The sequence below is a fragment of the Amphibalanus amphitrite genome, unplaced genomic scaffold, assembly GCF_019059575.1.
Source record: "Amphibalanus amphitrite isolate SeventyFive unplaced genomic scaffold, NRLGWU_Aamphi_draft 000648F_arrow, whole genome shotgun sequence".
Lineage (NCBI taxonomy): Eukaryota > Metazoa > Arthropoda > Thecostraca > Balanomorpha > Balanidae > Amphibalanus > Amphibalanus amphitrite.
Window position 1 is genome coordinate 109,681 of NW_024882142.1, and position 26,152 is coordinate 135,832.

The window sequence follows — 26,152 nt, forward strand, 5'->3', positions numbered from 1 at the left end:
TACCTCTAGTCTACTGTCTACTATTTATAAATCTTAAAAAGTCCGCCGCCGGTTACTCCCAAAAAGGCTTATTGCGGCGCCGTCGATTCATGCAGGAGGGTGAAATTTTCACGACTCGTGGGTCACGTCATTCAACAGGTCGTATTAAATTTTGGGCACGATGCGGCCGGGGGTGCGCCCGTGGCGCGTGCTCACGTGGTGTGCCATAGGGTTAACACTAGAATCGGCAACAGACTATTGCTCGGGAACGGTAAGGGCTACGGGGGTGAAATTTTCGCTGCAAGTCGGACGCGTGCACTCATTTGTCGTATTAAATTTTCGAGGGGGTGGGTTCAGCGGTGTGCACGTGGTGGGGCCGCGACCGGCGCCGAGCAGAAGGCACGTGCTTTAGGTTCAGTTGTTCGCTTAAAAAACTGAGTGGAAAGCAACAGAGCCGGCAGGTCATTGACCTTTGACAACGAAGGCCGACACAAGGCACCGCTCGCCAAGAGGATTCGCCAGTAAATACAATTAATTTGTTTTTGCAATATCTCAGCCGTTTCTCGGCCGATTTAGCTGAAACTTGGATTGTCGGTGGCAGTGTATGGTAGGGTAGGGTAGGGTAGGGTAGGGTAGGGTAGGGTAGGGTAGGGTAGGGTAGTGTAGGGGTAGGGTAGGGTAGGGTAGGGTAGGGTAGGGAAGGGTAGGGTAGGGTAGGGCAGGGTAGGGTAGGGTAGGGTAGGGTAGGGTAGGGTAGGGGATTGTAGGGTAGGGTAGGGTAGGGGATTGTAGGGTAGGGTAGGGTAGGGGATTGTAGGGTAGGGTAGGGTAGGGTAGAGTAGGGTAGGGTAGTGTAGGGTAGTGTAGGGGTAGGGTAGGGTAGTGTAAGGTTAGGGTAGGGTAGGGTAGGGTAGGGGATTGTAGGGTAGGATAGGGTAGGATAGGGTAGGGTAGGGGATTGTAGGGTAGCGTAGGGTAGGGTAGAGTAGGGTAGGGTAGCACAGTGATGCAAATGGGGTTCACGAGTGGCCATAAATACCCAAAAATCAAGTTTACCAAATTGAGTTAATTGCGATATGGCCGAGTAGACAAATGTTTGGTGCATCTGAAATCACATGGTTTTCATGTTTTTGTCAAAACAGGCCTCGTGTATAATCGTCAGAAGTCGTGACATTTTCTAGATCGTAAAATGACGGTCAGACACTCGCAAGTTCAAACGCCGCTGGTTTGCGTTCATTTCGTACAAATTGAAAAAATTATGCATGAGAATGATCCCCAAAGACTTCTGCTTCTAATGCCGGGTCACAAAAAGCCGTATCTCATTCGCTTTGGCGGTAATCTGACTATTTTTCATCATGTTGCAATCGCAGTTTTTTTACTAAGAAAAAAATGCTTTCGTTTCACCTACAGCAGTTAACACAGTGTGTGCCCGTTAGTCCACCATACCATAGCCTTCCCTAATCATTTCTGAGTCGCATCGTGAAAGAATTAAGGCGCTAGCACAGGGCTGACCGGCGCTACAGAGGTTTTTGTCCGGGCGGTCGGGTGCCGCAGTGGGCGCGCAGTGGGCGGGTGGGTGCCGCCGCGCGGCGTCCGGGCGGCGCGGCGGCGCGGCCGCCCGGGCCGCCCGCTGCGCCGCGGCACCCGACCGTGCCGGACGAAAACTTCTGTAGCGCCGGTCAGCCCTGTGCTAGCGCCTTAATTCTTTCACGATGCGACTCAGAAATGATTAGTGAATGCTATGGTATGGTGCACTAACGGGCACACACTGTGGGAAGAGCTGTAGGTGAATTGAAAGCAAATATTTTTGGTAAAAAACTGCGGTTGCAACATTATTACAAATAGTTAGCTCACCACCAAACCAAAATAGATACGGCTTTTTATGACGTGGCATTAGAAGCAGCAGGTTTCGGGGATCATTTTCATGTATAATTTTTGCAGTTTGTATGACATGCACGCACGCTAGCGGCACTTGAATTTCAAGTACCTGACAGTCATTTTTACGACATCGAAAATGTCTCGACTTCTGACAATCCTATACACGAGGCCAGTTTTGACAAAAACATTAAAATCATACTTTTTCAGACACCCCAAACATTTGCCTGATTGACCATATTACGATTTATTCGATTAAGTGAACTTGAATTTTGGGCCTTTTTCGTATTTATGGCCACTCGTGAACCCCATTTGCATCACTGTGGGTAGGGGTAGGGTAGAATAGTGTGGGGGTAGGGTAGGGTAGTGTAGGGGTAGGGTAGGGTAGGGTAGGGTAGGGGATTGTAGGGTAGGGTAGGGTAGGGGATTGTAGGGTAGGGTAGTGTAGGGTAGGTTAGGGTAGGGTAGGGTAGGGTAGGGTAGGGTAGCGTAGGGAAGTGTAGGGATAGGGGTAGGGTAGGGTAGGGTAGGGTAGGGTAGGGTAGGTTAGGTTAGGGTAGGGTAGGGTAGTGTAGGGGTAGGGTAGGGTAGGGTAGGGGTAGGGTAGGGGTAGGGTAGGGGTAGGGTAGTGTAGGGTAGGATAGGGTAGGGGTAGGGTTAAGTTCAAAAAGGGCCTAACATACAAAACACTTGAACACCCAGCACCTATCACCAACCCTTACAGTTTAATTAAAAACAGCTAACCAAATCTATCCAAATAATACATCTAAAAATACAAGTCAATCACCCAAACAAATGCACCCGTAACATAACATAAATCAAAACATACAGTTATCGCGTAAACCTGTACCTCTAGTATTCATAAATTTCATTTCTTTGTTGCTGACGAAATTAGCTGACGATCGTTTATTGAAGGTGCAACGTCTTCACTTTCGGTTGCTAGGGACGCTCGGTTGCTAGGAATGGCGTCATCAGTAGCAAAATGCCGATGCCAGATGAAGATTTGGTGGGGGCTGGTTTCAGGTTTAATCCAAGTTCAGTCCAAGCTCAGTCATGGCCTTGGCTCAGTCTGGGTTTCGGTGGTTTGGCCCGGCGTGCGCCCTCAGTACCATTCCTCCAATTTTGGCCCAAGGCAACGCAAGAGCGCTGCCAGCATCTAGTATTATCAGAGAGCATCATCGATTAAAACACTGAATTAAATTTATAAAATGAAGATATTTGCTGTAAAGGAAATTAGGTGCAGATTTGGTCAAATCGGATGCACTCGCCGGATAGCCCGTCGTGAAAACGGCTATTACCTATGGACCTAATTTACATACATACATACATACATACATAAAGGTTTATTTGACCACGTGACAGTCAACGACTGGTAAAAAGGCCGTACATGAGCTGTGCAATGGTGGCACCACATGAAGAAGTGAAAAGCATCACAAAAATTAAAAACACAGTGCATTTCAAAAGAGCTCCGAACATATCTACGTGGGGATCACATCCTGTTCATTAGATCTATGAGTACAGGCACAGTGGACTTTTTATACCGCTCAGTTTTGGCCCGCGGTACGACAAACTTTCGCTGCCGGCGCAGAGGGCGCCTCACATTTGCCAGCTGCTCGCCCGGGTACAGTGGGTGGGCGGGGTTGGCGAGGATGTCGGCCGCCAGCTTGCAGAGGACAGCATCGCGACGCTCGCTCAGAGTCTCGAGGTTGAGGAGCTGGCAGGCAGAGGCGTAGTCGGTGTAGTTTTCGTATCCTATCATGATTTTGCAAGCTCTTTTCTGAACTTGCTCGATTGCTTGTGCTTGTTGCTGTGTCAGTCCCGTGTGCCACAGTTGAGAGCAGTATTCCAGACATGGACGAATGAAGCTGATGTAGACGGCGCGGATATCGCTCAGATCTGCATGGAACTGACGGAGGACTGTGAGCATGAACAGCCTGCGAGAGGCGTTTTTTTTGTGATATGATTTGTATTTGCCGTCCACTTTAAGTCAGAAGTAATATGGACTCCGAGAAGTTTCATGGTAGAGACGACAGGTACTGGTTCGTTGTTAATGATTACTGCGCCGTCCATATCCGTGTTGTGAGAGAAGTTGCAGATGAGTATATGACACTTTTTTCCGTTGATCTTCATGAGATTGTTCTCTGACCATGTTTCCAGAGTGGATGCGGCCGTCTGGGCTTTCTGAAGGACAATGTTTGCATCTCTTGCAGGAGACAGGATGCCGATACTGAGGTCGTCCACATACTTCCATCGATGATCTTCGGTAACTGCGCAGTCATTTATATGAGCCAAAAATGCAATCGGGGCGATTTTTGTCCCTTGGGGCGTTCCACACGTGGTAGTGAGCTCTGATGAGACAGGATTCGAGCCACCAAGTCGAACGACCTGTTTCCGCTCGTTGAGGAAGCTGGCTACTGTAGGCACGATGGAGGGACGAACTTGCTGGTCCAGTAGTTTCCTGAGCACGACATCATGGCTAACCAGGTCGAAGGCCTTGGAAAAATCGATCGCCAGGATGGCCGCAGCGTTTGAAGAGCTGTCTGTGTTCTTAGCCAGGAAGTCAGATAGCGAGATCAGGTAATGTACCGTAGAGTAGCCTGGCCTGTTTCCGAACTGGTGTGGGTCAAGTGATGGGGTAATGTCAGCCATGATCCAGCTTGTCAAAAATCCTTCAAAGATTTTGGAGAAGAGCGGGGTGAGTGAAATGGGTCTAAGATCGTTGAAAGAGGTTGGAGGGTTGACCTTGGGAATGGGGGTGATGAAGGATAGCTTCCAAGCAGACGGAAATTTTCCGGAGGATAGCGAGGAGTTGAAGATGTGAGTTAGTGGCTGCGATAATTCGAAGGCAAACTCCTTGACCAGCCGTGCTGGTAGCTCATTCGGTGTGGTGGAGATGTTGGAGCGGATGCTGCTCAGTTCCCTCTGGACGTCAGCTCGTCGGATGACCGGTGGGGGTGCGTCCGCCGGTAGGTAGGCAGGGAATTCCTCCAGGTTGAGTGCCGGCAGCTGGGATGAGATAGATGCGAAGTGCTGGTTGACCGCTTCCGCCAGCGCCCCACCAGTCTCATACTCAGCGAAGTTTAGCTGTTCGTTCTTTACTCGGCCGGTCAGACTCTTGATTTGACGGTACCAAGTAGCCGGCTTTGCTGTCCTCATTCCTCGTATTTTCCTGTCGTAGAATTCCGCCTTGGCTTTGCGGCACAGATGAGTGGCCTTATTTCGTAGATGTCGCCACCGGTCGGACATGCCCTCGAGTCGGAAAACTCTGTGCTTCTGGGCAATGGCGTGTCGGACGGTGGCGGTGATGTGAGGCTTCCCTCGATGTCGTACTGGCAATGTCTTGGTAGGCAGAAACCGGTCTAGAGCAGTGGAGAGCGTTGATTGCAGCACCGCCACCTGTTCATCGGGGGAAGACGCCTCATATACGGGGGTCCAGTCATGTGCTGTGATCCACCTGCCGAATGCTCTAACTCCCGAGTCCGGCAGCATTCGCACGGTCGTTCGTTCCCTCGGTGTCGGCTGGATGGTGCGCGGTCGAGCGTGCACGATGACGTGCTTGGAGCGCCCGAGGGGCGACAGCATCACAGGCTCGTGATAATAGTCACCCAGATCGGTCAGGATGAGGTCCAGAACTGAGTCCCCGTGCGTGGGGGCTGTTACAATTTGATGCAAACCATTGAGCCGGCAGAGGGACTCAACTGGAAAGCTGTTGAAATCACCGCAGATAATAAATCGAGGGCAGTCATACAGGGTACGGAGCTCATCAATGGCGAACTGAAGGTGTTCCTCATATTTCACTCGCAGCTCTGCACACGAGCCTGGTGGGAAGTAGACTGTGGCGATGCAGATATTAGATGAACCTGCCGGAAGGTGTTTAGGCCGTAATTGAAGCCATATCACTTCAACGTCTTCCTCAGAGGGTTGGAGGCTATTCAGTAGCTTCACTGGAATAGACTGTCTGACGTAGCAGCCGACGCCACCTCCCCGACGATGCAGTCTGGGTCGCTGAAAGAAGCTGAAGCCGGGGAAATTTGCCTTGTCCTGATCGACCTGCCAGACTTCCGAGATGCAGACAACGTCAGGGGCATACTCCAGTATGTTCGCGTATAGCTCGTCCAATTTATTGTTGAGTGACGTGGGGTTGGTCAGGAAGATGGCAGGTGCTAGCTGTTTCCCTGATCCCAGTACCCTGCGAGTCTCCGCGATGCTGAGTCGGGCTGGGACCGTGATCGTTCGCTGTTGGTATCCTGCATCTCTAATGGCGATGGGACGGGGCCGCCGGTTAGATCCACAAATGGCACGGATTGGCTGATGTGAGCGGCGGACCAAATGTGTCAGGCGCGCTGGGAGACTGCTTTGGATGGTCTGCACTGTAAAAAAATCTTACAAGCCCCTTGTAGGAAAACCGCTGGCGCAAAAATGAGCATGCAGCGACGTGTAAAAATCGCCTCATATTTAGCTAGTAAGAGGGTACAAGCTTGTTTCGTTAGTAAATGACAAGCCCACGCCTCATAAACCGAGCACCCCCGTGTCAGCCCCTCGTTTCGTTATTCGGTACCTCGTTTGAAAACGAGGGCAAAACCAGCAGATCGGTACGCCGATTAGGCTCCTTAGCAGGACTCGCCTGGTAACCCAACCAGCTAGCGCCTGCTATTGCTGCCCAGTAGTAATACTAGCTCAATTGCGTCACCCCCCCCCCCCCCTCCTTCTCCCCAGCCGCCCCTCCGACTGGTGGACGACCCGGCCAACGACAGCCACGCCACGTTACAAAAAAAAAACATACACAAAAATAACGTTTATTACTTATTAGCATACGATACAAAATATCTAAATATATACATATTACAATATCATAGCGAAGTGGTGCAAAAGCTGATTCGAGTCACCACCAATAACATTCACAAAATAATACGGTTGCATGAGACACGATCGGGCACTTCCACGGGCTTTGACGCAACGACACTTACAACAGGCGAGTGAGCAAGTTGATCCTGCCATATCAGGTACATTGTGCACTGTGCAGTCCATCAAATATTTGCCATACTTTGCAGATTCAAGCAAGTTTTTTTTTTCTGGGCGAGGCTTACCAACAGAAATATCGCTGGCTTCCGGTATACCTTCATGCCTCAGTCTTCCACAACTTTAAGCAACTCTGCAAACAGAAAAGAAAGTTAACTGCTGATTTTAAAATATCAGTGAGGATGGCTTTATTATCTACATCAACTGACTTTTGTATAAGATAAATCAATGTGAGGCAATATGTGCAGCTTACACATTTGGAAAAAAAGCTAGACAGCAACTGAAAGAAAGTCCGTCTTCCAACAGTCGGAATTCAAACGAAACAGTGGCCCACAACGGTCAAGGGGTGAATTCTATGACGCAACATGTGTTCAGAATATTACAAAATGAATAAAATGTCCCCCATTGCTACGTAAATATCATACAATATAACGTACCTTCGGAATATCCCCGCCCGAGAACTTCACAACGCACCGTGCCACAACACAACCGCACCAACCGCCGGCAGCCGCAGAACTGAACAATGGCGGCCGGAAATGACGGCCCCGCGCCGGAAGTTAAGGACGCGTTTTAGAAGCAGTCTCAGACTCGTCGCTGCTCACCGTAGCAGGGATTTATGAGGCACTACCGAATCAAAGTCGTTTCGCCTCATTCGGCAACACGAAAACCCTACCAGGACTAGTCCGATGATGAGTTTCCGACTAGGTGGCGTGTGCGCAGGATTATATTTAAAGCACGTGCAGGGCGGTGCCTCATTAGCCGACATAATAATTATATGACACGATAATGAAACACGCATGTAACTAGCATGCAACAAGCTTCTGGCGGATTTAATTATGAGACTATGCGTAGTTTTCCGACACAGCGCGAAATCTGTTGATAAGCAGGAAGGGGTGTTAGGGAAGCATTTAAGTTATTAGGTTACCGTTTGTAACCAATTGTTTCACGAGGCCACTCTTTAACTAACAACCCTCAGGCTGATAATGTCCCTATATATAACAGCAAGGTACAATGGACTACCGTGTAACCCACTCCTTGTCATAGAATTGGCTCGTGACATTTTTTTACAGTGTGGGCGGTAATTTGACAAAATCGCAGCATAGGTAGGTATATAGTAGCATAATGTCTTCCACAGTAGCATGTCAATGTCTTTAGCACAGTAGTCTTCCCCTAGGCCTAGGGGAAGACGGGGGAACCCCGACCCCTTTAACCCGCGCGGGGCTGGGGTCTCCAGCCGAACGCGCGGGGCTGGGGGGTGTAAATTTTACCCCCCCCCCTTTTATCTCCCGAACTAATGGTCCGATTTGGAAAATTCAAACGCCAATCGGAAAGATCTCATCACGAACAACTAAAAACATGTACTTAATTTAAAGTTTGAGGTCAAGGTCAAGGTCAGGTCAAGATAACAAATTGCAAGTTTCTACTGTATCGGCCTTGCACCGTAGTTGCCGAAGAATGGAGTCATGGACTGAGACTGATTGCCCAAAACGTGTTCTTAGGCTACCAAGACAATATTCGTTGCATACAATATCATTCAGAGGTCAAGGTCAAGGTCAGGTCAGGTCAGGTCAGGTCACCAAAAACAAAATATAGAAAAGGACATGTGCGACACATGCTTTATGGGTCATTTTACTCATAGAATTCAATAGGCACACTCAATAAGTGATATGGACCACCTCTGGATGAATTTCAGGTCGAGGTCAGGTCAAGGTCAGGTCAAGTGAGGTCAAATTTTGAAGTTGGTTCTTAAGGCCTAAAAAGGTGCCTATCTGATGCAGTTTTTCACGGCAAATCGAATGGTGCTATTTTCATTTCCGTGCGCGGTCTAGAACTTCCAAAAAATAATGTTTCAAATTTTTTTGTGTGTTGTGACTTCATAAAATTTTTAATAACTCCCACATTTTTGAACCGATTCCTCTAAAAATTGGTATGTAGGTGCACATAGACCACTCCTCTGACATATATTCCGGTTTTTTCGATACACTCTAAATTTTGGATTTTATAATTATTTTCCCAAAAAAGGCAATTTTTTTTAATTGGGCCAAAATCCAAAACTTTCAAAAAATCGAGATGGCCATTTGATAAACAAAGTAGAATTACGTACAACCTTTTTGTTACGTCTTGATTCCTTTAAAAAAGAAGATGTTAGCGGCGTTTAAAAGTTTGCCGTTTTTGAGGCGAAAATGGCGAACATGACGTCACTAAAACGTCAATTTCTAAAAAAAATCCAACAGATTTCGCTCAAATTTTCAGTGAACGTTTCAAATTGATGTAGAAAAAGATACTGAAAGTTTGGCGGCGCTGCGCGCCGCCGTTTTTGAGATATTGCATAAATTCGCGCGGGGGGGGGGGGGTAAAATTTATTCCCCAGCCCCGCGCGGGTTAACCCTCGCCCGCACATGCCATTTTACCATCCTAGAACGCACATGAGGGGGGGGGGGTTGCCACCCCCGCGCCATTTCGTTCCTGTTGGAGATAGAGCTTCGTGGTAAAGACCAAAAAGATTCTTTAGGAAAAGACAAATCCAAAGATACCCAGTTTTACCTTCTCAGGTTAGTCAATAGTCATTGACCTTTCAGGTCAGGTCAAACTAAAAAATGTTGCTGTTTTGGGTCACCGTTGTGACCCAAAACCGTTGGGTCACCGTTGCGGGTCACCGTTGGGTCAACCACCCAATGCGGGCGAGTGTTAACCTTTTAGGGTCTAGTCACGTAATCTATGGCCACATGGTCAATATTTCAGTTTCACTGGATTGTCGCATTAATTTGACATACATATCAACTAATTGTTTTCTTGTTGTCAGTTGTTTCGTTCATAATTATGCATTACCTATTCCACATTTAGTAAATGATGACTACATTTTTCGGGGTAACACCGCCCATTGGGTAACACGTCGCCCGAGCTCAGTAGACAACGAAATTTGCAGGTTACTGAACTAATAAGTTGTTCCTCTAATCGCAAGCTTCGAGTCGTTTTAATATATTCATAAAATGGAGTGGGAACAATTTTATCATATCCCTGGTACAATACAGGGTGGGATGGACAAATTGAGACACATTGTGTTTATCAATTCAAATGCAGTTTGCCGGTTAACCAAAAAACAATCAGTCAGAAATATATTTATTTCGTGACACTGGCATCGTTGTAGAGCATTCTCACTCGATAAACCCTCCCTCTGCCGCCACCATCCTCTCCAGCCGGCTCCTGAACCTGCAACACGCGCGCTTCAAGACAGCTCGGCCCATGGCCGCCATCGTCTCCTCGATGCTCCGCTTCAGAGCCTCCCTGGAGGGGTGGGGGTTCTTGTTGGAGACCCTCTCAACTTCGCCCCAGACAAAGTAGTCCAGGGGGTTGAGGTCCGGAGAGTTGGGGGGCCAGAACTCCTTGGTCCACGTCAGGTGCATGTTCTGCCGGCACCACTCCTGCGTCTTCTTTGCTGCGTGTGCGGGTGCTGAGTCTTGCTGGAAGACATATCCAGCTCCTCTCGTGACTTCCTTGATCCAGGGCAGGATCAAGGAAGTCACGAGACTTCCTTGATCCTGAGAGACTTCCTCTCGTGACTTCCTCCTCGATCAGAGCCTGGAGTTGCTGCAGAAACGCCGGCGTTCTCTTCTTCCCAGGCCCTGATTTACGCTTTTTACGCTCGGGAGTCACCTCTCCTTCATCCTCGCCATCTCCACCGCCCTCCTGTGCCCGCACACGCTTGGCAATGCGGTACACCGTGCTCCGTGGGACACGCAGGAACTCGATGATCTCCGCCGGGCTCCTCCCTGCGCGCAGCGCCTGAAGCACGGCGGCTCGGCGATCGTACTCGGCTCTGCGACCAGACATGATTTGACCTGACCTTGGGTCACCCTCGCTTTTATAGCATCTGAGGGCCGTGCCAGCGATGCGACCAATCAGATTGCGGTTATAGCCGAGGCGTACAACCGCGTAGAAACTTGTCTCAATTTGTCCATCCCACCCTGTATACCTAATACTGAATTTTACATCTAGACGACTTTAAGTCCCAAAATTTTATTTTCTCGAAATTTGTCATTATCCTCTGAAAAGGAAATATAGCGATAACGCTCTTTAATTATTTGAAACGCCTCACTCTTTGGGCAGGTATCACAATGTGCTATTAACCCTATTAGTGGCAGGCTCCTGGCTACCCCCTATTAGTGGCAGGGGGGGGGGGGCTGTTTACGATCCCCCCTTGATATCTCGAGATCTAACGGGCCGATTTTCAAAATTCAAACGGCATTCGATTTCGCTCAACGTGATCTACATTTCTGAAAAATAAAAATTAAAAATGTCAATAGGGGGGTAGAGGGGGGTAAAAACGGGCAAATTGCAGATACATTTTAGACTGTTTATCACGGCCAGGTTTCTGAACCAATCTTAACGCAACTTTTGCCGATCGATAGAGAATGAACCAGGAATTCACATGGATCCTAAAAATATGCATTTTCAAAAATCATAGGCGGATACAGATCATTGAAATTGGGGGTACACAAAAAGTATAGTAAATAAGGTTTTTGTTGGTACTGTTTCTAAAAAGGGTGGTAATGGTCTTGTTATGTTACAATTTTCTTATGAGAGAACGACTACAATTGTATTGGTCATGCATAGGCGGTGTCAGGGCACCTATGTTGGGAGGTAAAACATAACCCCCCTTTTTGGACGCCTGGATCCGCCTATTATAGCAAAAACGTGTCAAAAGAGGATGCACAATAACTGTATATGTTATCACATAATACCTTTCATTCACTGTTCGTAAAACTGGTGCAGCATCGTGATCTTCGCCCAAATGACTCGCTTCACGAATAGGACCCCCCCAATTCCCAGTGCTCTGGAGCCGCCCCTGGTAAAGTTATGAACTTGAAATTTTCAGGGAATGTGCCCAATTTAGTTTTAGAAAAAGTCAGAAAATTTCAGCATCGTAACTTCAGCGGTTTCGGAGATATTCCCGAAAAACCTGAGGGGTGGATAAAAACAACCCCCCCCTGCCACTAATAGGGTTAAATATCAATTTGCCCAAGTGGGCGATGTTACCCAAGTGTCTGCATTTTTCTTTTAAAAAAAAACCTCAATATGGCACCACGACAAAAATGGAGCTCGGGCGGAGGCTTGAAATGTTTGGATGAGTCCTAATTATGTTAAAAAAACTACCTCAGGACTATTGGCTGTCAAATAAGATAAGTTTTCTTCTGCTAATTATGCTAGAAAAAGTAAAAAACATAGGGTAACCACCAAACGTAAAACTCGGAATTTCTCACAAATCACCTAACAATGCGGTGCACGGCCCCATAACTGCACTTCTGTTGACGTCACGCTGCCAAAAGACAGTCAGCTGTCGCCCTAGAACTTTTCACAATTCTGATATCGGGGTGGGCGGACCGCGGTGTTCCCCAAAGGGCGGTGTTCCCCGTCTTCCCCTACCTATTATGTGTACCAGATAGACGTCGTGAAAACAGTGAATATTTTCGGCTGGACTATAATGTCTGCTCTGCCCATGAAATGATTTTAGGTTGTGTGAAACAACATCTGAATCAAGGGCAGATCCAGGGGGCATAGGGCCCATGCCCCCCTTTGACGCTGAAAGGTGGGGACCAACCTATCTCTTGCCCCCCCTTTCATCCGTGCTGTTTCTCACAGCCGGCTAATTTTTCAGAATTATTTTTACCATTTTCATCGACGCTAAGGTGGAACATTAACTGTTTTGTTATTGATATGAACAGGACGACTATATGAATATGAATAATATGAACGCACAATGCACAATATGAACGCACGAACACAATTTGACGTGCTGGCAACCAGCTTATGCAGCACAGACGGCTTGATTTTCGACTAAGCCCGTTTGGCTGTATAAACTGCAGGGCACCGAGGCTGGCCGCCGGCTTCTATTTGTTTATATCCTGCTGGAAGGTAGCTTAAAGATCCTCGCTCAGGATTAGGGTCCGGATGGTAGCCGGTCAATTTCTTCAGAACTCCGGCAGGCTCGATTCGCGCAACCGCCTGGACCTTGGCAGAGCAATGAGCTGGCGCGCCCAGCCCCCGTTCACGAGCTCCAGAACCCTTTACCGTGACGTCACCACGGCGGTAGAATCTCCCTTCACCCATAGGCATGCATGCAAATTTCATCATCTTTCGAGCGAGCTGGAGAGAGAGAGAGAGAAAAAAACAAGGATTATGTGTCGTCAAAAGCTGTACCAATGTAGCAATGAGTTCGCCTCATTACGATAAATGGGGCTGAAACTAAAAAAATAGAACTATATCGAGCCAAAATCAGCAATTCAAATGAACCTTTGATTTGAACGTGAAGGATTTCCTCTGATGACGTCACCACGGTTCCTTTATTTCCCTAGTGAACCAACCTGAGTAGTAAAGGAATCTTGGGCGCGCCGTCCTGCATGAAAATGCATGTTGACCTGTCATCGACCGTCGAGGCCATGCGTCGACTCAGAACTGAGCCGCTGGAGGCTATATTGTTGGTAATAAGCCTCAGCGAACTCTTCTAATATGTAGCGTCTCATTGCCCTGTCTGGAGATGAGATAGACCGTGAACGTGAGTAGCTTAGCCAATTTATTCACCAAGTGGCCACTCTTCCTGGCCGCCATTCCAATGCGATTTCTGCCCCGGGCGAAATGGTGGGCGAATGTCCGATCTCGGACAATCAAATCAGCAACACTGCCAGCAGCCGTGTGTTTATCCAACCACTGCGGGACTGTGCAGGCAGATGTCCTGACCCAATAACACGCTGTGTTATTTTGGCCGGAAGCATATCGACTGTCTGGTTCAGCTCCCCGAGATAGAAATTTCTTACTTTCATTTTACCTTCATTTTGCGACGCGGCCATTTGGAATTTTGCATTTTAAGTCTGGTCAAAGGTCAGGACACCAGAGAACATCAAAGGAAAAATCTTGCCTATGCATGTCAACACATTTCGAAACAATAGTGCATAACTCAAGAACGAATAGAGCTGCTGCAGCGCTGCAGAAAAACGCATTCCATAGCGCCTTTCAACGCTTTTTTTCTCAAGGCAGTGCTCAGATTTGACCTCAGGTCAACGGTTTAGCCGCCAGAGGCAAAAAAGTGAAAATGCTGCTTTTACGAACAATGTTTTTTATAACTTGACTCAAGAAACGTCGAGATCTCTTGTCGAGATGTTTCGAATGAACTATAATTTGGACTTAAAAAACATTTTGAAAATTTGACCTTGGGTCAAGGTAATGACCTCATCGGAAAAGGTCATTTTGCATATTAGTTGATCCGTATTAGCCGTTTTCACGACAGGCTATCCGGCGAGTGCACCTAATTTGACCAAATCTGCACCTAATCTCTTTTACAGCAAATAACTTTATTTTATGAATTTATTTCAGTGTTTTATTCGATGACCCAGCCAGCAATTCACTTGGGCTGAACTGTGGCAAACGTCGGGCAGCTTGGGCTTAGCTTGGGTTTGCCCACTTTGAGCAAAACCATTGTATTTTTTACTAGGGCTGAGCTTGGGCATGCCGCAGCTATGCCCACGTGCGGATAGCAGTAGCTCAGCCCGACATCTGCCCACGCATCCAAAACAGGCTTAACTTGGGCGGAGCGCGGGCTGATCAAGCTGGCTGTGTCCTTCGGCTAACTGGAGTAAAGCCGGAGTTAAGCCATACTTGTTCGGCTGTTCGCGCATGCGCAGTTCTGCGCCAATCATGTGCAGCGTTTGTGACAGTCTGCGCGCTATGCGACGAAACGACACACCGGTGTTTGGGCATTTGGTGGTTGATGTTTGGGCGCGTGTGACAGCGCGAAGAAGGGATAGTGCTCATTGCTCTTATCAAGTGGATTGGCATGGAGTTTTACGGTAGGTAATTGTATTGAATGGTGCGTTTGATCGTATGTAAACGTCATTATTTTGACTGAGTTTCACGCCATCAAACATGAAGCTGAATAGCTGTTCAGCCTGGTGACTTATACCCTCGCTCAGAAAAGCCGCATTCCGTGCCTTTATGTATATCTTTGTGAAATACCAGCACTTCTGAACCAGGAAAATGAAATACAAAACACAAATATCTATCTACTTATCACTGAGCACGCTCATTCTCTGTCCGCGTTGAAAAATTCGAATGAACATTTTATACGGATCAATGAGAAGTGCTGTTACAGTATTAATGCAACAATAAGCTATTTTTCAAGCAAACATGCAATGTAAATTAAACCAATTGATCTTTTTTTCAGGTACGTACCATTAGAGCAAATTGTTCCAAAAAATGGAATAGTTATACAAACCAGGACCGGGTGGACGCCGCTGTCGCCCTCGCCAAGTGGTTTAGCGGAAACTGCCTGCTTATAATTAAGTAGGTATACCTACATATACGGAAACTGCGCCGAAAGCTGGCCGACCACCTACTGCAGATGTGTGTGTGTGTGTGTGGGGAGGAGCCAGACGCCTCCAAAGCTCCCATTCACCAGAGTGAAGTTCCTTATAAACGATTGTTTGCTACATAATTGCTTTACGTCTTATGAGCGATTACTTGCTGTCCTTACTTTATGCTTTCGGTTAAGTGTTCAACCAAGTATTATGAACGCCGAACGGGGAGGAAGGCTAGCGGGTCTTGTGATTGATTTATAGTTTTGATGGCGCTTTTTCATGACTCATGCCATATTATTGCTGCAATTTGCAGTCCACTGTTTCATGTATTTGTGTTTCATTTGACGTGTCTGTAGTCGTTTGAAATAAACATTCAATCAAAGTCAACCACTACTTTCCTTTCGCAATGCTCGATGACCGGTTAACAGAGCATATGAGTGACCGTAGCAATTTTAAATATGCATTAAAACCACACAACCTGCTGAAAGTGCATTGGCTGCTCCTTGCTACTTGATCCAGTGTGAAGCAAAAGCAAGATGAAGTCAAGTCGAGACTTGAGAAAACAGGAGCCGTCACTCGAGCCGAACCCGAGCAAAGCCACAGCAGTTTGCAATGTCCCAGCCAGCAATTTTGCTCCGGGCCCAAGCAGGCTCAAGTGCGGATTGCCCGAGATTTTTAGTCGGGCTAAAGTCGGCTAGGGCTTGGGCTAAAGTCGGCGTATGACACAGAAACGCCGACTAAAGCCCATGCTCTGCCGGAGGTATGCCCGCTCTGCGAGCTCCGGGCAGCCGTAGTTTAGCCCTAGTTGAGCGACGATTGGCGTTAGCCCGATTTAAGCCCGAGCAGTTAATCCATTTATATAATGGAAATTACTCTGGGCCCGAGCGGGCTGAACTCCGGCAAGCCCACTCTGTGTGCCCTGTCTATCCCGACTTAAGCCATAGAAGTGAATGGGGTTTATACATTGCAAACTGCTGTGGCTTTGCTCGGGTTCGGCTCGAGTGACGGCTCCTACTTTCTAAGTCTCGACTTGACTTCATCTTGCTTTTGCTTCACACTGGATCAAGTAGCAAGGAGCAGCCAATGCACTTTCAGCAGGTTGTGTGGTTTTAATGCATATTTAAAATTGCTACGGTCACTCATATGCTCAGTTAACCGGTCATCGAGCATTGCGAAAGGAATGTAGTGGTTGACTTTGATTGAATGTTTATTTCAAACGACTACAGACACGTCAAATGAAACACAAATACATGAAACAGTGGACTGCAAACTGCAGCAATAATATGGTATGAGTCATGAAAAAGCGCCATCAAAACTATAAATCAATCACAAGACCCGCTAGCCTTCCTCCCCGTTCGGCGTTCATAATACTATGTTGAACACTTAACCGAAAGCATAAAGTACATAAGGACAGCAAGTAATCGCTCATAAGACATAAAGCAATTAGCAAACAATCGTTTATAAAGAACTTCACTCTGGTGAATGGGAGCTTTGGAGGCGTCTGGCTCCTCCACACACACACACACATCTGCAGTAGGTGGTCGGCCAGCTTTCGGCGCAGTTTCCGTATACATATGTAGGCATACCTACTTAATTATAAGCAGGCAGTTTCCGCTAAACCACTTGGCGAGGGCGACAGCGGCGTCCACCCGGTCCTGGTTTGTATAACTATTCCATTTTTTGGAACAATTTGCTCTAATGGTACGTACCTGAAAAAGAGATCAATTGGTTTAATTTACATTGCATGTTTGCTTGAAAAATAACTTATTGTTGCATTAATACTGTAACAGCACTTCTCATTGATCCGTATAAAATGCTCATTCGAATTTTTCAACGCGGACAGAGAATGAGCGTGCTCGGTGATAAGTAGATAAATATTTGTGTTTTGTATTTCATTTTCCTGGTTCAGAAGTGCTGGTATTTCACAAAAATATACATAAAGGCACGGAATGCGGCTTTTCTGAGCGAGGGTATAAGTCGCCAGGCTGAACAGCTATTCAGCTTCATGTTTGATGGCGTGAAACTCAGTCAAAATAATGACGTTTACGTACGATCAAGCGCACCATTCAATACAATTACCTACCGTAAAACTCCATGCCAGTCCACTTGATAAGAGCAATGAGCACTATCCCTTCTTCGCACTGTCACACGCGCCCAAACATCAACCACCAAATGCCCAAACACCGGTGTGTCGTTTCGTCGCACAGCGCGCAGACTGTCACAAACGCTGCACATGATTGGCGCAGAACTGCGCATGCGCGAACAGCCGAACAAGTATGGCTTAACTCCGGCTTTACTCCAGTTAGCCGAAGGACACAGCCAGCTTGATCAGCCCGCGCTCCGCCCAAGTTAAGCCTGTTTTGGATGCGTGGGCAGATGTCGGGCTGAGCTACTGCTATCCGCACGTGGGCATAGCTGCAGCATGCCCAAGCTCAGCCCTAGTAAAAAATACATTGGTTTTGATCAAAATGGGCAAACCCAAGCTAAGCCCAAGCTGCCCGACGTTTGCCACAGTTCAGCCCAAGTGAATTGCTGGCTGGGGTATAAACCCCATTCACTTCTATGGCTTAAGTCGGGATAGACAGGGCACACAGAGTGGGCTTGCCGGAGTTCAGCCCGCTCGGGCCCAGAGTAATTTCCATTATATAAATGGATTCACTGCTCGGGCTTAAATCGGGCTAACGCCAATCGTCGCTCAACTAGGGCTAAACTACGGCTGCCCGGAGCTCGCAGAGCGGGCATACCTCCGGCAGAGCATGGGCTTTAGTCGGCGTTTCTGTGTCATACGCCGACTTTAGCCCAAGCCCTAGCCGACTTTAGCCCGACTAAAAATCTCGGGCAATCCGCACTTGAGCCTGCTTGGGCCCGGAGCAAAATTGCTGGCTGGGGATGCTCTCTGAAAATATGACAAAGCATGCATATAAGCAATTAGTACAACCCTAGCTGATAGCTGCTAAGAGACACACTGAACCTGATTTGACCAGATCTGCACCTAATCTGTACCAGATGTGCACCAAATGTGTACCAGATGGCCGTCGTGAAAACGGCTATTTGGAGACACAATGAACCTAATTTGACCAAATCTGCACCTAATCTGCACCAGATGTGCACCAAATGTGTACCAGATGGCCGTCGTGAAAACGGCTATTGTCGACCTGAGCACATCGAATGTGTTTGCATTGCTTTAGCATGTCTCCATAAAAAGTCATTGTCAAAAAACTGCTGGGGGCATTTGATTCCATTCCATTCCAGAATATTTATTGCATATCGACAACCTAGCAAAACGATCGGAAAATGAACATGAATAACAGAGATAAAGCAAATGATATAAGAGTGGTGCAAAACCACACTGTGCTTGACTCTATGCACCGCCTCTTGTATTGTAACATAATCAGATAGATTAGACACCATAAACATAAATCAACATGAACATAGCCTTCAGATCAACGTCGAATATAACGTAAACATACAACGTAATAAATGTACCGTTGTGTAATGAAGCAAAATACCACTGCCGCCGCCACGACAGGCCAGTGGCCACCGATCCAACCCGTGTTGACGCCACTCAGCCCACCGGGGACGCCGTCCACAAAATAGAATGAGGTAGACAAATTAACCCTCGCCCATGTAGGGGGGGGGGGGTTGGTGCAACCCCCCCCCCCCCTGAGGTTTTTCGGAAATAGTGCAAAAACGGCGGCGCGCAGCGCCGCCAAATTTTGGGTACCTTATGGGGCAAACCTTGCGCATCTTTTGATAAAAAAAAAATTGACCGGGTCATGTCAGGTCACGGAGTTATGACGTCACAAAGGGAACAGCCTCCGGCCGGATTTTCACAAACTGAGTGCCAACGCCCGAGGTTTCCTGCCGGTGGTACGGACATAGGTTGATGGATCGTGATGAAACTTCCCATGCATGTTGGGGCAAGTATTGGCTATCATATGGTATAAGAAACTTGACCGGGTCAGGTCAGGTCACGGAGCTATGACGTCACAAGAGGAACAGCGTCCGGTACTATTTTTGAAAAGCGCCCGAACCACTATTTTGCTAATTCTTGTCACCTCAATGGGAATATGCAGCAATATTAGCTTCTATAGGGAGCAAATGGACCTTCCAAATCCAAAAATACAATCAGATTTCAAAAATTTAAATTTTGATTTTTCGAATTTCTGCCGCCGACTGTGACCTTGCCGACTCCCGGCGCTCCCAACGCGCCATTTTTAGAGCTAGGGAAACGAAATACATACCAAACGATAGAGAATTGATCAAGGAATACGATAGTGAAGGTTTCAAGTCGATATCTCCCACCGTTTTGCCGCAATCGCCGCGGAAAGTTGAAAAAAGTATATTTTTCCGAAAATTTGACCTTTGACCGGTCAAAAGTAGGTCAAATGTTGACCTAGGACCAAAAAATATACCACCAATCGCGAGATCTCGGCGAGAGCAATCCGTTGGTCTTTTCCGCTAAGCTCTACGACGCTCCGTTTTCAAACGCCAAGGGGGGGGTCGCACCAACCCCCCCCCCTGCATGGGCGAAGGTGGCAGATCGCCGTTTACGGGCGAGGGTTAAAACGTAAATCTGTGCGAACGAAGCAAGAAATTTTGGAAACGCTGAGCCACCGCACGACCGTCCCCGCCACCAAAATCGTCGCCATGCAAAAGAACACGTTATAACCATGAAGTTGACATCCGACCAAAATTTCCGCCAAAAATTTGCAACATGTCCCGGTAAAGTTCCTTTCTCTGCAAATTATAGTTGGGACACGCGAGAATGAAATGTTGAGTGTTTCTGTTTTAACCCGGCATCGCCTGAGCTATTTCCGTACCCTCGACAGCCTGGGGGGGGGGGGTCGGATCCGACCCCCCTTTTTCAAATTTCAAAACGGTTCAAAATTGATTACGTCAAATTTTTTAACTCAATTTTTAGCAATTCTAGACCACGTAGCGCAAAACAAAGACCACCATTGAACTCCCCGTGACAAGCTGCATCGAATCGATACCCATTTTATGCAAAAATATCAACTTTGAAATTTGACCTAATTTGACCTGACCTTGACCTGACCTTGACCTGACCTTCACCAAAACATAATCTCAACTGACCTCAAGGGCTGCCTGTCCCACATAATCGCATTTGGCATATAAAATGGACCATAAAACATGCATCACAGGATATTTTTACTTTGTGACCCTCAGTGACCTGACCTCTGTGACCTGGCCTGGTATCAGTGACCTCAAATAGCAAAATATGTGTTTGACAAACATTTCCCCATCGATGATTTTCAATGAAATGCATTTTACTCGATTTTACAACGGATTTCTTGAAATGCCTGTAAACGGTGAAAATTCGACCTCGAAAATTCGAAAATTTGACCTGTGACGTCATCGGTTAGACCGAGGCTCTAAGTCACCGATATCAAAACTCCAAGGGGGGGGGGCGATAAATAATTCTTATGGCGGGATACTTTTTTAGTGCTCAGGATTCTTATTAAATATGCAGTTTGCTGGTTATGATCATTTAGAACGATTTATTTGCAAGATTTGATCTCTACCCCTCAAGGCAGTGAGAGGCGTTGACTGATGACTCCATAAGAACTGGCGTGGCGACAGCAGTGTTTAAGATGTTTTTGATAATGCAATCTGTCGAGTTGAGGTCTAACGAAATAAGAAATGGATGAATGCTACATTATTTTACCAGAGTATCAAACTTGTGATTAAAAGTTCAGGAATGGGCGTTATGCCCCACGGGTGGGGCAAAATGCCCGATCAAATTGCCGGGCGTTTTGCCGTCCTCTCAAATTGGACGGCATATCTCAAAAACTGTGCATGCCACACGTTTCTGATGTGTTATTCGAAGAAGGCTAAGTTAATGAGCTACCAGATCAGCTACCTGGTTGTTATTCAAATTTGTAAGATAAGGAGAGAGGCTGGAAAGATATAGGGTGGGCGCTTTTCCCCACCCTACCCTAGTGACCTGACATTTAGCGACCTGGGTCTGAAATTTTCATAACATGTGCATTGACAGGTGTGCCAAATGCGGCCGCCGTTTTTTAGACATCCGCAAAAGACCGCATGGGGATGTTTGAACACCTCCCCATGCAGCCCCGGCGTGGGTTAAAAAAGGCGCTACTTGATGTTTGTTTCATAGAGATCTTATAGGCATATATGCTTATATGCATTATATGCTTATATATGTATATAAGATCTCTATGGTTTGTTTGGGCAGAGCATGGTTGACATCACAGATTGGCGTTTGCAAAGGGCGCAGGAGGTTGGGTCCTCCCACCGGCCTTGATGGTCAATGATACGTGATTTTTATTTTTTACAAATTTATTTTTGGCAGCTTTACGAAATAAAGTGGCCGAAATCCGGGAGAAAATAGGATTTGGGGTAGGTTAGATTCCGCTGGCCCTATCCTAGCGAAAAACCTAATGAGCATTTGGCCCCCCCTTTCAGATGACCCTGGATCCGCCTTTGATCTGAATATGAATGAATGAAACAGGAGGAGCCATCGAAACAACTGAAATAAATTGTACGATATTTAAATATTCAAAACGAAGTTGTCACTAGTCAACAATTGCCGTCTCAATGCACAGGAGATGCCTTTAGAGGAGTTGTCAGCATTTCAGCTTGCGGTCGTTGAAAAAAGTTTTCTTTGTAGGTTAGGTCTTAGGCCGATGACTCGATCATAAACCTAATGGAAGGTCTCGCATTAGCTACGCCTGCTAGCCCGTTTGCTCACTCCGCCGCGCCGCGGTGCAGCACCCACACTGAGGTTGAATAACTCGCCCGCACCGCACATGCCATTTTCCCATCCTAGAATGCACATGGGGGTGGTTGCCACCCCCGCGCCATTTCGTTCCTGTTGGAGATAGAGCTTCGCGGTAAAGACCAAAAAGATTTTTTTGGGAAGAGACAAATCCAATGATACCCAGTTTTACCTTCTCAGGTCAGTCATTGACCTTCCAGGTCAGGTCAAACTAAAAAATGTTGCTGTTTTGGGTCACCGTTGGATATCAAGTGCGCTGCTTATCATATACCGATGACGATGCCGTTTTCTGGTGCCAAGCCAGCTAGAACCTCTTTGTCACACTACCCGACCAGGTTTTTGCTGCTGAGGTCATTTCAGGTCAAGTTAGGTCAAGGTCAATGATATGTGTTTGTATGTCTGTGTGTGTCTCTGTGTATACTGATGTGTGCACCGATTGTTTATGTGTCCATATTACATGAAATCATTATCTGAGAAGCTTTTACCAAAAATGCAGTCAAAAACTTCACGAAAAGTAAATTCAGCTTGCCTAAAACGCAATTATTTTAGATGACCTAGGTTGACCTTGACCCTGACCTTGACATCTGTACGTCGTCGAACAACATGTTCCATGATAGGTGGGAGGTAAGACTGGCAAAAAAAGGCCGAAAGCAAGGTGTCAAAAGCTCACAAGGCCCAAAGCCAACGCAAGATGTTGAGAATTGGTCATTTGGGTCATGACATGACCTGAAATACAAGGTCATATCTCTGAAACAAAAAAAAACACAGAAACTTGAAATTTGCAGTGGCCATCGAGAAAGGATAGAAAAGCAGCTAAACGAAAAATCAGGCTTCTAGCTTTAAAAATGTTGAGTGCAGAGCAGAAAGACTGCCTGGGGGTGTGGCAACCCCCCCCCCCCATGTGCGGGCGAGGGTGTTAACCCTTGTACCTACTTCTGCCTATCAGGCCTTAAACATCGACTGAGCGCCAGCGGATGCTTCGCTGCCGATAGCGCATGTAAGGGCTTTGACAAGGATTTTCCCTTTTAAACTGATCAGACGGTAGGTATTCCAAAGGTAACGTTGGCACCTAACATATGACTGCATGAGGTGTCATGGCTGATGAGGAAGATGCATGTCTGCGGCGACTCAAAGACACAAAGACGAGACACTGCACGCCGCGCGGTCGTCAGTGCCACTCACTCGGTGGAGCAGTCGATGAGCTGCTGCTCGGAGAGCACCACCAGAGGGTTTCCGGCGATTTTCCAGGCGCTCTCGACGGTGTCGGCGGCGGCGAACGCCCAGCGGCCGCCGGAGCCGCACCTGTCCGTCCGGTAGCGGACGGGCGTGACGGCACCCTCGTCCCGCCAGTCCTTGGAGCCGCCGGTCCAGAGCCAGACGCCGGCCGCACGCGCAGAGTGGCCGGGCGGACGGGCGGCGGGTGCGACCGGCGCCAGTAGTCGCCTGTACTCGGCGACAGACAGGTCCGCCAGGTCGTTCACTCCTAGTCGATACGAACTCTCGCCGGCATTATGTTCCTCAATGATACGCAGATTGGACTTAAAAATCTCCAGACGAGAAGCTTCCTCTTCAGTGCTGGAGTATGATCGATTATACTTTGCCTACGGAAAGTTGAAAGAAGGCTTCAATCGCGGTTGCAAACGATCAGTCAGAGATAAAAATGTCGCATTCAGTTCAGATGTTTCTAGCTAGGGTCAGAAAGCACTACAATTACATAGGTATCAAAGAAAAATTCATACAGAATGCGAGGTGCGTTGCACTGTGTCGATGATAGGATGCAGCCAATAATAAGGAATTAGGTGACGGAATTGCACTTGCCTTGAATTTCTCCCATTCGGTCGCTACCGTATCACGACAGAAGACAACTTGAAGGGTCGAAGCAACAAGCAGCAGCAGCGTCGTACACAAAAGGTCCTGCATCGTAAGAAACATCTAGTCACTCCCCATTCGCCATTATGACAAACGTCAAGAATGGTTAATGATAGAAAGGGAAATAATAAAAATAACGTGAGAAGTGTTTGAGTTTACGAGCAACATGTCTGATGCCACTAATCATAAGAGTGTGAATCAGATGTTTTAAGTGGATGATAGTTGACGCGATCGGCACACGCACGCGTCACAATATGTTGGCTCACAAACACATAATTAACCCTATTAGTGGCAGGCTCCTGGCTACCCCCTATTAGTGGCAGGGGGGCTGTTTACGACCCCCCCCCCCCTTGATATCTCGAGATCTAACGGGCCGATTTTCAAAATTCAAACGGCGTTCGATTTCGCTCAACGTGATCTACATTTCTAAAAAATAAAAAATAAAAATGTCAATAGGGGGGGTAGAGGGGGGTAAAAACGGGCAAATTGCAGATACATTTTAGACTGTTTATCACGGCCAGGTTTCTGAACCAATCTTAACGCAACTTTTGCCGATCGATAGAGAATGAACCAGGAATTCACATGGATCCCAAAAATATGCATTTTCAAAAATCATAGGCGGATACAGATCATTGAGATTGGGGGTACACAAAAAGTATAGTAAATAAGGTTTTTGTTGGTACTGTTTCTAAAAATGGTGGTAATGGTCTTGTTATGTTACAATTTTCTTATGAGAGAACGACTACAATTGTATTGGTCATGCATAGGCGGTGTCAGGGCACCTATGTTGGGAGGTAAAACATAACCCCCCTTTTTGGACGCCTGGATCCGCCTATTATAGCAAAAACGTGTCAAAAGAGGATGCACAATAACTGTATATGTTATAACATGATACCTTTCATTCACTGTTCGTAAAACTGGTGCAGCATCGTGATCTTCGCCCAAATGACTCGCTTCACGAATAGGACCCCCCAATTCCCAGTGCTCTGGAGCCGCCCCTGGTAAAGTAATGAACTTGAAATTTTCAGGGAATGTGCCCAATTTAGTTTTAGGAAAAGTCAGAAAATTTCAGGATCGTAGCTTCAGCGGTTTCGGAGATATTCCCGAAAAACCTGAGGGGTGGATAAAAACACCCCCCTGCCACTAATAGGGTTAACCCTCGCACGACCAGGCCATTTCTCATAACACGAACGACCAGGGGGGGTTGTTACGACCCCCCCTGGCGTTTCGAAACGGAAGGTCGTAGAGCTTAGCGGAAAAAACCAACGGATTGCTCTCAACGAGATCTCGCGATTGGTGGTATATTTTTTGGTCCTAGGTCAACATTTGACCTACTTTTGACCGGTCAAAGGTCAAATTTTCCGAAAAATAGACTTTTTTCAACTTTCGGCGGCGATTGCGGCAAAACGTTGGGAGATATCGACTTGAAACCTTCACTATCGTGTTCCTTGATCAATTCTCTATCGTTTGGTATGTATTTCGTTTCCCTAGCTCTAAAAATGACGCGTTGGGAGCGCCGGAAGTCGGCAAGGTCACAGTCGGCGGCAGAAATTCGAAAAATCAAAATTTAAATTTTTGAAATCTGATTGTATTTTTGGATTTGGGAGGTCCATTTGCTCCCTATAGAAGCTAATATTGCTGCATATTCCCATTGAGGTGACAAGAATTAGCAAAATAGTGGTTCGGGCGCTTTTCAAAAATAGTACCGGACGCTGTTCGTCTTGTGACGTCATAGCTCCGTGACCTGACCGGACCCGGTCAAGTTTCTTATACCATATGATAGCCAATACTTGCCCCAACATGCATGGGAAGTTTCATCACGATCCATCAACTGATGTCCGTACCACCGGCAGGAAACCTCGGGCGTTGGCACTCAGTTTGTGAAAATCCGGCCGGAGGCTGTACCTCTTATGACGTCATAACTCCGTGACCTGACATGACCCGATCAATTTTTTTTTCGGCAAAAGATGCGCAAAGGTTGCCCCAGAGGGTATTGAAAATTTCAGCCCGCTACGACAAGCCGTTTAGCGTGCACTTCGAAAAAACCTCAGGGGGGGGGGGGGGGGGGTTGATACAACCCCCCCCCCCCCCCTAGGCGTTCTAGGGTTAAACGTTTACAGCTTGAAATACAACACAGCGCATACCATGCACAGATTCACGGAGTTAATCAAAATATATTCCTGCCCGGGGCCGGGATGATTCAATAAATGTCACCGAGGTTTTTTAGCGAAAACTCCGAGGGCCGTTAGGCCCGAGGTGCTTTTCGCTAAAAAAGCGAGGTGACATTTATTGAATTCCC

General features: G+C 47.1%; 1 protein-coding gene across 1 annotated transcript in view; it reads right to left on the reverse strand.

Moving 5' to 3' along the window:
• Window positions 1-26,152, reverse strand: part of LOC122363944 (procathepsin L-like) — a 43,375-nt gene that overhangs the window by 16,740 nt on the left and 483 nt on the right. The window contains exons 2-3 of the mRNA XM_043333813.1: window positions 23,803-23,898; window positions 23,167-23,585 (exon numbers count right to left, since the gene is read on the reverse strand). Of these exons, the coding sequence (XP_043189748.1) occupies window positions 23,167-23,585; window positions 23,803-23,898 (515 nt within the window). The remainder of the gene's footprint in view (window positions 1-23,166; window positions 23,586-23,802; window positions 23,899-26,152) is intronic.